The sequence below is a fragment of the Heterocephalus glaber genome, unplaced genomic scaffold (assembly GCF_053883595.1).
Source record: "Heterocephalus glaber isolate CG9 unplaced genomic scaffold, H.glaber_assembly_v1.0 deba00000546, whole genome shotgun sequence".
Taxonomy (NCBI): domain Eukaryota; kingdom Metazoa; phylum Chordata; class Mammalia; order Rodentia; family Bathyergidae; genus Heterocephalus; species Heterocephalus glaber.
Window position 1 is genome coordinate 13,033,222 of NW_028258147.1, and position 12,907 is coordinate 13,046,128.

The 12,907-nt window shown below is 36.8% G+C and overlaps 3 protein-coding genes across 28 annotated transcripts in view; all 3 read left to right on the top strand.

Moving 5' to 3' along the window:
* The window catches only part of Cadps2 (calcium dependent secretion activator 2), a 557,170-nt gene that overhangs the window by 153,809 nt on the left and 390,454 nt on the right, over positions 1-12,907 (top strand). The window contains exon 1 of one of the 25 annotated variants that reach the window (XM_087204440.1): positions 6,570-6,672. The exons of the other annotated variants lie outside the window; for them this stretch is intronic. The gene's annotated coding sequence lies outside the window, so the exon portion shown is untranslated. Of the gene's footprint in view, positions 1-6,569; positions 6,673-12,907 lie in introns of those variants that run through there. 25 annotated transcript variants of the gene reach the window in all.
* Positions 2,020-9,264, top strand: Rnf148 (ring finger protein 148). Of its 2 annotated transcripts, XM_021237641.2 has the most exons (3): positions 2,329-2,414; positions 6,572-6,672; positions 8,054-9,263. In XM_021237641.2, exon 3 carries the CDS (start codon positions 8,063-8,065, stop codon positions 8,972-8,974), a length of 912 nt encoding a protein of 303 aa, XP_021093300.1. In that variant the 5' UTR covers positions 2,329-2,414; positions 6,572-6,672; positions 8,054-8,062; the 3' UTR covers positions 8,975-9,263. The 2 variants fall into 2 exon arrangements, with proteins under 2 accessions (XP_012931950.1, XP_021093300.1); XM_013076496.3 differs by lacking the exon at positions 6,572-6,672 and having other exon boundaries at positions 2,020-2,414; positions 8,054-9,264.
* Rnf133 (ring finger protein 133) lies at positions 11,099-12,907 on the top strand. Its single transcript, XM_004921135.4, is given in 2 exon segments — positions 11,099-12,765; positions 12,768-12,907. Coding segments are annotated over 2 exon segments (1,110 nt in total). The 5' UTR covers positions 11,099-11,717; the 3' UTR covers positions 12,830-12,907.

A 12,907-nucleotide genomic window follows, 5' to 3' on the forward strand; every position in this document is an offset into this window, starting at 1 on the left:
TTTCTTATATATTAGAATTATTGTGGTTATATTTCATTCTGTATTTAATACAGATTTCTGAAAAGAGATGTGAATAGAATTTATTCTTGACTGTTAGAGAGAGAATGTAAGGCAGATGGCCTCTGATCCTATGATATTAAATAAGCCTTTTTCTGGACAACTGTTGTCATTGTAATTCTCTACTGAGGGAAGACTTGTCAAATCGTTACCTGTACTTTAAAAAAAAAAATCATGGTTGTACCAGAAAAAAATTGGAAAAGCTAGTGATATATCTTAATATTTTGAAAAGTAGGTGCTTAAAAAGTCAAACATTTGTCAGGGACCTCAAGCAGGTTTTACTTTGGTAGTATAGGGACGGAAGGAAAAAAACAGGACTTTGAAAAATAAGACAAGAGTACACCACCCAAGATATTTGAGTTCAAATGAAAACATAGACAGACAAACATCTACCAATATATAAAGCAAAATAGGCATAAAAACAAGGTGTCATTCATGTGTAAATACCAAATAGTTTCTCTAGTGTGAGAAACTGAAAGTGTAAATAAGGACTAAAAGGTATAATAGATAAAGTGAAATAGGAAGAAAAGGGGCAAAGGGGAGGGGGAAGTGGGAGGGGTAGGGGAAAGGAAAGAAGGGAATGGAATTAATATGAGAAAATGAAAAAAGGAAACAAGGTCTTTGTAAATAGGGAGGGATGGAGGGGTTGAAGGGAGGTCAGGGGAATGGGGAAAAAAATAAGAACCAAGAGAGATTTTGTAAAGGTGCAAATTTCCAATGATGAATATCATTATATTGTACACCTAAAATGTACCAATAAAAGGATTAAAAAAACACACAAGGTGTCATAGGAGCAGGTTGTTTTGACAAGAGAGACTGAGAAAGATGGGGCATGAAGGATGAGAAGACTTTTGTTAGGTGCAAAATGGACAAAAAAAAAAAAAAAAGCATTGCAGGATTATGAAGGGAGGAAAGCACCAGCCAAGCTACCAGTGTGCTTGGTGATTTGGAAGTAGATGTAAAATATGTTATCTGATGCTCTCATGGCTCCTAGAGACAGGCACTACTTCCCTATCCTGCAGATGAGAAACTGAGGAAGAAGATATCTCACCTCACACATAGCATACATAGCAGAGAGTGCTTTCCTCAGACTCTGTCACACAGCCTGGTGCTTCAATACACTGTTTCTGCTAGTGTGATGAGTCTAGACTTTCTTCTTCCCTAGTGCTTCCCAGGAGGAATTAAATTGCCTAATAAACGAGAACATTTTGTGACCTGTGAATTGGGAAAATGTAACAGATCTAAATGGGAAAATCTCCTTAATCACCTCTGCTCTGCTATTTCTGACTTTGAAGAGCTCATACCGAGTTCATTGGACTCATGAGACTTGTCTTAGGAAGCAAAGCTTATGCAAATCTTCAGTGAATGGTGACTTACAGAGGTCTAGAATCTGCATTAAGTTTCTAGAATCTGTTTCTAAGTTTCAGAACAATTTAAAAATGGCCGAACCTCCAAAGCAGCCTTCACACCCATTTGTTCCTTACCCTCCAATATCATTAAGAAGAGCTGAATAACCTGTTAATAGAATGAGACTTGTTTGGTGGTAATCCATTGGATTCCGTTTGGGTACATTTTTTTCCTTTTTTGAGTATTTTCTCAAGTCTCTACCCTCTCCAACAAAAATCCAATCTAAATGGTTGTTATCAAGATAGATTTTGATCTAGGTTCAAACAAGATACCAATTCTTAATTATTCTTCTTGTGTTTACTTAGGGTTATTCAATTCTTTCTCTTCCCTTAACACAAAGACTACAATGTGAACTTTCCCCCATTAACTCCTGAAGGCAATAATGAATGTCTAGTCCCTCTGATTAGTATCTTGTCATCTACTTGGTAAAGTAAGAGGGAAAAATATTGTTTTCAATTGTTATTTGTTTTGTTTTCTGATCTCACTGTGTTGTCCAGGCTGGCCTTGTACCAACTGTGTACCTTAAGGCTGGTCTCAAACTCATGATTCTCCTGTTTCAGCTTCCAAAGTGCTGAAATTATAGGCATGTGCCATCATGCCTAACATGTTGTTTAAAATTAATGTTTAAGTTACAGACACCTTGACTTCAGTTCAGAAAGAAGAAAAGGGTATAATTTATATTTGACTTATGCTCACTAAAACTTGAAGGGATTTGTCCAGCGGTGCATGACTTTGCACAACACAATCCAAAGACAATGCTCTTTATAGAATGTACCTGAGTAGCTATGACAACTTATGTAATGTGTCACCAAAGGAGCATAACAGACTCAGAAAGCCTTGCCAGAATTCTTTACTCTTCCCCCACTTCCACTGCTCTGCTTTGTGTAATCCTGTTTGCTGTATTCCCAGTGAAACTTCAATGGAATTAAGCTTCATAGATGTAAAAAGAGGTATATAGAGAAGCACAAACTTCTACTCAGGGCCCTTGAGACTAACAGGAGTCATTTGCTGAACCACCAGGATTGTTAAAAGCTACTTTTTGCTCCTATCTTCATGGGGGGGGGGGGCGGGTACCGGGGATCGTACTCAGGACCTTGCGCTTGCGAGGCAGGTGGCGGAACCACTGAGCTAAATCCCCGGCCCCTAACTCTTATCTTCGTTTTAAGTGTGGTCTGTCCCAGGACCCCACAGTTTCCTGGTTCATTTTAACTATTCTATATTCTTACTCAAATGATCACCTTCATGAAGAAAAACTAAATAGATGGATTTATTGTATGTGGAATATTACAGGTTAGAAAGTAATGATATTACTAATTTAACTCAGCATTCCTTGAGATCCTGTGATGTGCTAGATACTGCATTAGAATCTAGGTACTGACATGATGAGAATAAGATTAATCCCAGCCTTCAAAAATTAATAAAATAGATAAATTTATAGAGGAACCCATTTCAACTGCTGTTCCTGTATAATAAAAAACCCTAGGTGTTAGTGGCTATTTAAAAGAGTAAGCACCCATATTTCTCAGGAATCACTGGTTAGATTGGATTATTCTTCAGGTCTTGAACAGAACTACAGTACTCATGAGTCTGATTTCTTCAGGGTTGTTGTGCAACTGTGCTTATCTTTGGCTCTCATACAGATTGTCTCATTATAGATTGCCCCAGAAAGCTTCAGGTAGAACAGCTGGGCTTTTCTCTAGGGAGATGCTCATCCCCTGTCTGGCCATCTTTTTCACATCTCAGTAGAGGGTTCCAGGAAAGAAGAAAAGCTCAAGGCCTCCTGTGGTTGGTGGCACAGTCTTGGAGCTGGCAGACTTTCAGTTCTGCTAAAGTCTTTTTGCCAGCTTGTCACTAGCCTATGCAGATTCAAGGGGCCTGGAAATAAAGACCCTCATGGGAGGACGTTCTAAATTACTTTGCAAGGGGCTATCAAAGAGAGGGAAGTACTGGGCGCCATTTTACAGAGCATACAACAGAGACAAACAGATTTAAGTTTTGCAGAAGGAGAAAAGGCCCATGTAAGTTACTTCATGCTGATTCTTGTAGAAGGAGCACAAGAAATTCTAATCGGTTTGAATTGGAGAACCATAAGTTTCAGGTCTGATACTAATAGAAAATGAGGCTGTATTGAAGGAAAGAGGAGTGGAGTGGCTTATTTGTTATTCCTGGAACCTTGGGCTTATTCTTTGTTTAAAGGGAGCCATCTAAAGTTTTAAGCAAACAGGAATACCATTGTGAGTTTTGCTACTTTTTAGGAAGCATAGCGAATTTAAATTGTACTGAAGTGGGGAGGTTATATAAGGTGCTATTGCAAAATTCTAGACTATGAAAATGATTATGAAGATCACAACGAAGTAGTGAAAAGTATTACCCAAGTGTTGTAAACCTGGCCATCATAATCATTCAAACAAGCCTTTTGAGCCAGGCACTGTTAGGTATTTAAGAAACATCAGTATTTCTGTTCTTAAATGTAAGAGAGGTCTCTTGGAGCTTGGGAACCATTATTCAAATTCATCTTTCTCAATTATCCTACCTTTGAGCATTGTGGTAAATAGATAGAAATAGTAATACTGTATTGTGTAGCTAAGAAATCTCGGTTGGTATTTTGGTGGTTTACAGTGTACTGTGTCTGTTTTGACTGGGGTTTTTCTTCTAATGCACTTAATTATCAGAGCCTTTATAATATTGTTATCATATTGGTTAACTTAAATAATGTATTAAGTCAGTTTTCTCTTCTCTGAGACACAATACTTGGCACCCACAACTTAATAGAAGGAGAGGTTTAATTTGGCTCACATATTTGAAGAATTCAGTCCATGGTTTCCTGGCTCTAAGGCAGGAACATCATGGTGGAAGGGCATGGTGCAACAAAGCTGCTCAGTTCATGGTGGCTGCCCAGAAGCAGAGCAGGGGAACAGTGTCAGAGAGGAATGGGCAAAGAACCATTTATAGTATCCAATTCACACCTCCATAACTCACCCAGACACACTCGGGAGCATGCTTTTTAGTCTGCTAGGCCTTTCTTAGTCCAAGCTGACATGAGGATGCTGAATAAATTTTGTGATTTTCTCTCTGGAGAATGCCCTCCCCTGAAACTTACTGCCATTCTTTCCTCCTATCTTGGGGAACTGAACTTCCTTTTTCTAAATTTTAAGATCATCCTCCCTTGCACCTGATAGCAATGCCCAAATCTAGGTAGGAGAATTATTCAAGAACCTTCTCCTTGAAATCTCTGGATCCAGTTACCAAAGAAACCTGGCTGGCTCTGGTCCCACTTTGAAATGGTCTTTCAGGGCACCTGTCCTCCATTTCAGCTTTCTGCTAGTGAGCGCCACACCTGGAGGCTTCCTGAAACCATACTCCAAGCACTAGCCTTACCTTTGTAGTCCTCCTTTTGCCTGCATGTTGCTTGCTATTGACCCTCTCAGGATCTTAAGCTCAGTTGAGAGCTTTCAATGTCATGTGCCCTGTCTGTAGTTTCTCCCTTCTACACATAACATTATCTTCTTTCATACACATATGGTTGAAATCTGCTTTTAAAACTCAAATTCATGTATAGTTGTTATAAGATTAAAAGAGTTCTTCCCATGCTCCCTTATTCTTACAGTTTTATGCAGCTTTTTCAGGCATCTATACCTGGCCTGTTTCAGTGTGAGTATAAATGTAATTCAGAAGCTCATTCATTAAATTTTTAATTTACTTTGTTCTCTCTTTAGCATATTCAGAATTAAATTTCCTAGATTCAGAAAGTTTAAGAAGCAAAATGTACCTTAAAATATTTTTCTCTTATTGAATATATGTCAGAGCATATGTGGAGTAGTGATTAACTTATAGGAGAAATTCAGGAGTAAAAACTAACTATATTAATGTTCATGAGGATTTACCAATTTTTAAACAAAATATAATAAAATTTGAAAGTAAAATTTTACTATAAAAATAAAGCTTTCTGCTTTCAGAAAATATCTATTATTGACATTATTTGCTTTTTTGTTTCTTTCAGTAAACTACTTTGAATCACTTCACTGTTCTGTTGCCCTTAAATCCCATTATGATGCATTTAATTCCTAACAGAAAACCTATATAGTTATCACTTTTGAGCTTAAATGCAATATGTGTGTTTTGTGGGTTGCTAGAGATTTTTCAGAATGTTATAGCCCAGATACTGTGACTTTGGTAAATTGATGAAGCTCCTTCAGTTTTTCCTACCATTTAGAGATGATATCTAAGTGCACCAAGACCTTATTTAGTTATTTATTTCTTTATCAGAGTGGGGGTTTCTGGAAATACAAGCATTTTTACTAGTAGAAGTCAAAAAGAAGATAGAGATCATTGAAATTTTTTTCCTTACTTCACAGATAGTTAAAATGTTCTTGAGATTTTAAAAACAATCTGAAAATTACATACTATATACGTGTGTACTCTGAGTTTGTGTGTAACTCTTTTTCTCCTACCTAGGTAATTCTGTCCTTGAGAACAGGACTATGTTGTGCCTGATCCCTTAATATAGACTCTTACCCATGTCAGCATCTTGTGTATAGCACATATAACATGTGTGTTGTGTTTAATCATTAAGTATTCTTTTGATTATATCCCAGAAGTTCAGAGCTTGTATTTGTCATTTCATTTGCCTACTAATTTTCCAGTTCATATCTTTTTCCCTTGGTTGTAAGGCATTGATACTGTCACCTTTCCTTTGGTTGTGTGTTTAGTCAGAAAAAGTCTCCTCCCCAACATGGAAAACCATGATTAACTATAGTCATTGTACCCTGATTTCCAGAATCCCATTAAACATGGATTTGTGAAGTAATTCTAGCTAAAGACATGAAGGGAAGTGTGATAAGTTTCCAGAAAAATTTTCCTTCTTACCTCCTTTTTTCCTCACTTAATAATTCTGACCTTAAAGACTCTTGGACTTAGTTCTGATAAGACAGATGTAATTAGTAATCACATCCACTGGACTAATAGGTTGCCTCAATAGATCTCTGTTTCTATTCCAGGAAAACTTGGGAAATTTGGTCATGTTAAGGATGTCATTTTTGACAGATGTATTGATGATTATCAAAGTTTTGCACATGAGCAAACAGAGTCTTTCTTTTCATATCCTCAGAGCTTGCCACATGGCTGGTACACATGGATAGACATCCTGTACATCGTAGATAATCTTCTGAAAGAATGTTGTCAGTTTGTTGACTGTGTCACAGACTCCAGGTGAGGATTTAAAATAAAAGCTAAAAAACAGTTTGAAAGATATTTAAGTCACTTTCCAGGCTGAGAACCCTATAATGTGTTTCTCTTGTCCTAAGGACAACATGATCTAGAGGCCTCAGTCTAACATTTAGGATCCTGAATACTGTGATTAATCTTTGCCTTTCCTCCCTCATCATCTGTCCTCTCTTTGCTAAGCTCATTTTTTCAGATCCTTTGACTTGCCATGTTCCTTCTTATCAAAGATTCTTGGAGCTATTTCCTCTGTCTGAAATCTCCATTCTTTGTTTTGTAGTTGATTTATCTTGTGAGTCTTAGACTAGATAATACTTTCTTAGAGAGGTAGCTCCTGATTCCTCAAGCTAAGTTTATACCCCTTTCCATTTATTCTGCCTTTTGACATTCTGCGCTTTCTGTTCAGGGCCTCACACAATTTTGAGTGAAATGTGTGTTGATTTGTTTCAAATCTGCCCTCATATCATAAACTCCATAAGAGGTAGGATCATATCTTTTTTCTGTTCCAATATAAGCTCCACACTTAGTATTTGTAGCACATAGTAGTTCTCAGCAAGTACTTCAGTGAATAAAATTGCTTTTGCTTAAAGGTCCGACTTAAGAGTTTAAATATCTTTTTTTTGGTACAAGGTATTGAACTCAGGATTTTGCACTTGCCAGGCAGATGCTGAACCACTGAGCTACAGCCCCAGACTTATGAGTTTGTACTCCATTTTCACCATGTTGAATTTTTAGCCCTGGTGAGGCTACAAAGCTTATTTAATGTTGGAAGGGAGTGGGAATGATTTGTTCCCATTTCCTCCAGAATGACAGATTAGTCGATAAGAAACCATACGTTATACCTGGCACCTGGCCTGGTATAGCACTAATACACAAATTATTTCTGTCTTTGCTTAAGATGGGAAAAAATAGTGTAAAATGGTTAGGTGCTTTTTCAATTCATTCATATGTAAGAAAACTCGAGGGTTTTAAAAAAATGCTTACCTATTTGTTGCTTTAGAGTTCACATTTATGTATATGTATCTTGACTGGTTGCTTAACAGCTTATTGGTGAATAGGATTTCATTATGCAGTGCATTACTATAAACTCCTTGATTGGTTTAAGTACCTCTGATGTCACAATTTCTTCATTAAGAAGTCATAATTTTCTTGAATGTATTACAGTAACAATTCTTGCTCTCTTGTTTCATAATAAGAAAGATAATATACCAAAGACAGAAATGCCAGGAGGGCCAGAATATCTTTGATCACATGGACCTTTTCCATTTATGTGCTTTAGCAATCTCCTGCCAATAATTGAAGCTATCTAGCTTCTTTACTTTCTTTTACAACTGATGCCCTTTTGGTTTACACCTCTATCCATTTCTAGGCAGATGGAATGATGAACACATTTAAACTTAATACTTCAACTCCTTGTTCTGTTTCATCTTGGCTCTTGAGGCTTAGCGTCTTCCTGGTACTCAGCCTTCCTGACTCCAAAGGAAAAGCAATATGGACAGCTCATCTGAACATAACATTCCAGGCGGGAAATCGGATTATATCAGAATTAGGAGAAAGCGGAGTGTTCGGGAATCATTCTCCTTTGCAAAGAGTATCTGGTGCCGTGGTACTTCCTGAAGGTTGGAATCAGGATGCTTGTAATCCATTGACCAATTTCAGCAGACCTGAAGGAGCAGACTCTTGGCTGGCCCTCATTGAACGAGGAGGTTGTACTTTTACACATAAAATCAATGTGGCAACAGAGAAGGGAGCAAGTGGGGTGATCATTTATAACTATCCAGGTACTGGCAACAAAGTATTTCCTATGTCTCACCGGAGAACAGAAAATATAGTGGCAGTGATGATAGGCAACTTAAAAGGGATGGAACTATGGCACTTGATTCAGAAAGGAGTTTATGTGACCATCATCATTGAAGTTGGGAGAATCCACATGCCCTGGGTGAGCCAGTATGTTATGTTTTTCTTTACCTTCCTATCAGCCACAGTTGCTTACATCTTGTACTGTGCCTGGAGATCCAGCATGCCCAATTCTTTCACCAGGAGACGAAGACAGGTAAAGGCTGATGTGAAAAAAGCTATTGGTCAGCTTCAGCTTCGAGTGCTCAAAGAAGGGGATAAAGAGCTAGATCCAGATGAGGACAATTGTGTTGTTTGTTTTGACACATACAAACCACAAGATGTAGTACGTATTTTAACTTGCAAACATTTTTTCCATAAGACATGCATTGACCCCTGGCTTTTAGCCCATAGGACATGCCCCATGTGCAAGTGTGAAATTCTGAAAACTTAATCACAGAGAACCTTCTGAAGATGTAGCCAAACCTTTCTAAAGACTGAGATTAGATGAATTCTCTTATGGACAGAAAGTGTCATATAAGTTTCTCTACCCAAGAACTAAAGAAGATGAATTTCTGCTTTGTAAAAATAAAACTCCATTTCATTCCCAGATATTTGGACTGTTGTCTTTCTAATAAATTCTAATTGTTTGTGTTTTTGCCCTTCTTCAAATAAGGACATTAGTATGTTATAAACAATATCTTTATCGCCAAAGTACTGATTATGATATCATTTCAGTGGGGAATAATTTCTACTATTTTAAAGTTTTCTTTTGAAAATATTAATTTTTGTGCATTGTTTCCGTATTTTGCTTAATTTTTGGTCTTTTATAACATGTCTCTGCTCATTAAACTTCATTGCAATTAATTCACCTTGGTCAGTTAATTATTTTTAATATCCAGAAAGTCTGGTGTTCAAAGCTATTGACTGAGTGGATAATATGTTCTAAATAATAATTCTTTTATATGATATTTTGCTTAAGTAATTAAAACTTTTAAATTACTGTGGACCTCAGTTCAAGGAGCAATGCAAAAATTACCTCTGTTTGCCAAAACTCTTTAAATCCTAACATGAATCAGTTATGGTAGCAGATTTTCCTTCTAATAGTGTCCCTGATGGATGCTTTTTCCTTTCTTCTCCAAATGCCAATGAATATTTCTCAGCTTGGGATTTGTATAAGAAGCAAAGCTGAATTTTCCACAGTTGCCTTTCCATATTGTATTTTTTGTCATATTTTGCCTCTCTTTTCTAGTTGATAAATAAACACCTATATAACATTGAGAAGCTGAATGATTTGGGTTTTGTTTTGACGAAAATCACTCTTTCTGGTCAATATGCTAAGCCTTTGATGTCAGATTTAGATGTTGCTGTGCGAGGCTACACAGTATGTACTATGCCTTTTTTTTTTAAGTGACATATAGAAATGAAATAAAATCAGTGGCCTTAACAGAAAATTAACCATTGTAAGCTAAAGGATTCATATCAATATTCTTTCCTATTTGTGCCACATTGTTGGCTGTAGAGCTTTTGTTTTTTTCACCTTTTTTGCTTAAAGTGGCCATGTTGTTGGGTCACATTTCATAAAATTACTGGCTGTCTTATCCTGGTGAAGCCCAGCTAAAACTGCCTTCTAGCACAGAGGGCAGGGACATTTGTGTTCGAGGTAAAAGTTTTTGGTTTTTGTTTCAGACCTGCTGACAAAAAAACATTGAGATCTGTTACCAAGAAACTGTGTGGTAGCAGCTGTGGCTGACCATATTAATTTACAAACCATTCTTTAGCTTAACGCCACGTCATACATTGACATGAGGGTAGCAAAAATCTAAGGAGAACTGACAGTGTATGTTGGGCCTTCCATTAGGAATGTGGAGTTTGGCCAAAATTTTTGTTAAAATCAGTTTATGGCCCTTAACCATTGCTGCAGTCAGTGGTCAACTTTAAGTGTGAAACTTGGAATTTTTCTTTTTGAAATCAATGGCTCCATTTTTAAAAATGAATTTTACTCAACTAATACTACTATATTTAGTTTTTCCCCCTACACTCTGTCTCTCTGTCTCCTCTTTCCTCAAAATGTGATTACATTATATTGGTAACAGATGGCAGGGTCTGGACCAGAATGAGCTTCCCTTAGATATTAGTCTTTTTGTTTTCACTTGTGTCATCTGTACATATAGTGAGCAAAAGTGTAAGAAAGTGAAACAGAAGTAGATTGAGTAGGATACTCTTATTTAAAAAATCAAAACAGGACAAAACCAAACACTTCTAAGAAAGCTTGTATTAAACAAATATAGTACAATAGTTTACATGATAAAGAATTAACACTGTGATCACATGTGATGTAAAACTAGTATTACCACATTCATCACTTTTACCTCACTCTTGATCAAAATACTAGTTTTTAATTATCATTCATTTCTTTAAAAAATACTTGTCATTTGTTGGAATTTTCTATTTTTACTTTATAAAGAAAATAAGTTTATTTAACTCAAACTTTTTTTGCTTAAATTCTTTTATTGGTACATGTTAGCTATGCAATACATTTACATTTATATCTTCCCAAAAGAATTAAAAGAATCATACCACAGCGATATATGTGTACCCATGTTTATAGCGCTACAGGTCCTAATAGCTAAAGCTTAGAAACAGGCCAAGTGCCCATCAACTGGAAACTGGATATGGAATTATTTTCTTGTGAAGAACAATTACAATTCTACAGTATTCTTGTATATGCTTTCAGAGTTTTAAAGTATATACATTACATACATTTTATATTTTTTAGTAGCCATATTATGTAGTTCAGTGATCCAATCCATCTTTTAATAGCACAGAAACTACCTATAATAACATTGGAAACATTTAAGCCAATAAATTTACAGCTTAATCTAAGCTCTTATCTAATTGGCTGCTTGCTCTTTTATGTCACAATTACACCATGCAATAGTAAGTGGTATCTAAAGTTATAATGGGGAGACTGGAAATTTCTTTCAGTGTAAAGTTTCTCTCAAATAAAACATCTGACACGCAAGACATCTTTGAGAATTTCTTACAAAAGCATGCTGGAAGACAGTAGATCTTGTTTTCTTCCAAGAAGGACCTCCCATGGTCCTTTTTCCTTCTTGTTTTAAATTGATTGTCAACAGATGCAGAAGCCACATCTTTTGTTGGGGTAGTTCGTAAATTATTAAGCGAAGAGAGAGATGAAACTCCTTAAGATTGGCACTGGACAAAACACCTCATCTTCCTGGCTTATGAAATTCAGTTTTCTTTGGCTTTTTAGTCTGAACTGTTGCAAAGCCAGTGCAGTTTGGACTGCTTATATGAACATATCGTTTCCTGTTGGGAATCAAGTGTTGTCAGTATTGGAGGAAACTGGAGTATTTGGAAGAAGCTCCACTTTGAAGAGGGTAACAGGAGTTCTAGTGCCTCCAGATGGAAAAACTAAAAATGCTTGTAATCCCAATACCAATTTCAGCAGATCAAAGAACTTAGAGACATGGCTTGCGCTTATCGAACGAGGTGGTTGTAACTTCACACAGAAAATTAAGGTGGCAACTGAGAAGGGAGCCCATGGAGTGATCATCTATAACCTTCCAGGAAGTGGCAGTCAGGTTTTTCCTATATCTCATCAGCCATTTGAAGACACTCTTGTAGTTATGATTAGCAACTTAAAAGGAATGGAAATTTTGCATTTAATTCAGAAGGGAGTTCCTGTTACAGTCACAATTGAGGCGGGGAGAAAATATGTCATCTGGATGAATCACTACTTTGTCTCTTTCATGATTGTCACAACTGCTACGTTAACATATTTTGTCTTTTATCATATTCATAGACTTTGGGTAGCAAGGAGTCAGAACAGGAGATGGCAGCAGTTGGCCACAGACCTTAAAAAAGCTTTTGGCCACCTCCAAGTTCGGGTATTAAAGGAGGGAGATGAAGAATTAAATCCAAGTGGAGGTAGCTGCGTAGTTTGCTTTGAACCCTATAAGCTTAATGATACAGTTCGCATTCTGACTTGTAAACATGTTTTCCACAAGAATTGTATTGACCCTTGGATTCTAGCCCATGGCACTTGCCCCATATGCAAATATGACATTCTTAAACCTTTGGGGATTCAAGTCGACAATGAAGATGGAATAGAATCTTTAGAAGTTCTAATGGCGAATGAATTACCTGAAACCCTATCTCCTAGGCAAGAGGAGATAAATAATGAAGTTCCCTCTGCAAGACTGTCAGATGTGGAAGAACACCTTCTCTAAATAGTAACAGCAAGCCCAATTCAATAGGGGAAACCGTTTATCCTTCACCTTGACAGCTTGACCTTTGAGGAAGTAGATTAAACCTGTTTGTCAAATCAGGTCATAATAACTGACAAGCAGTTTGTTTGAAG

Excerpts from the sequence above, each read along its gene's own strand:
- Rnf148 (XM_013076496.3), top strand. The coding sequence starts at position 8,063 with ATGATGAACACATTTAAACTTAATACTTCAACTCCTTGTTCTGTTTCA.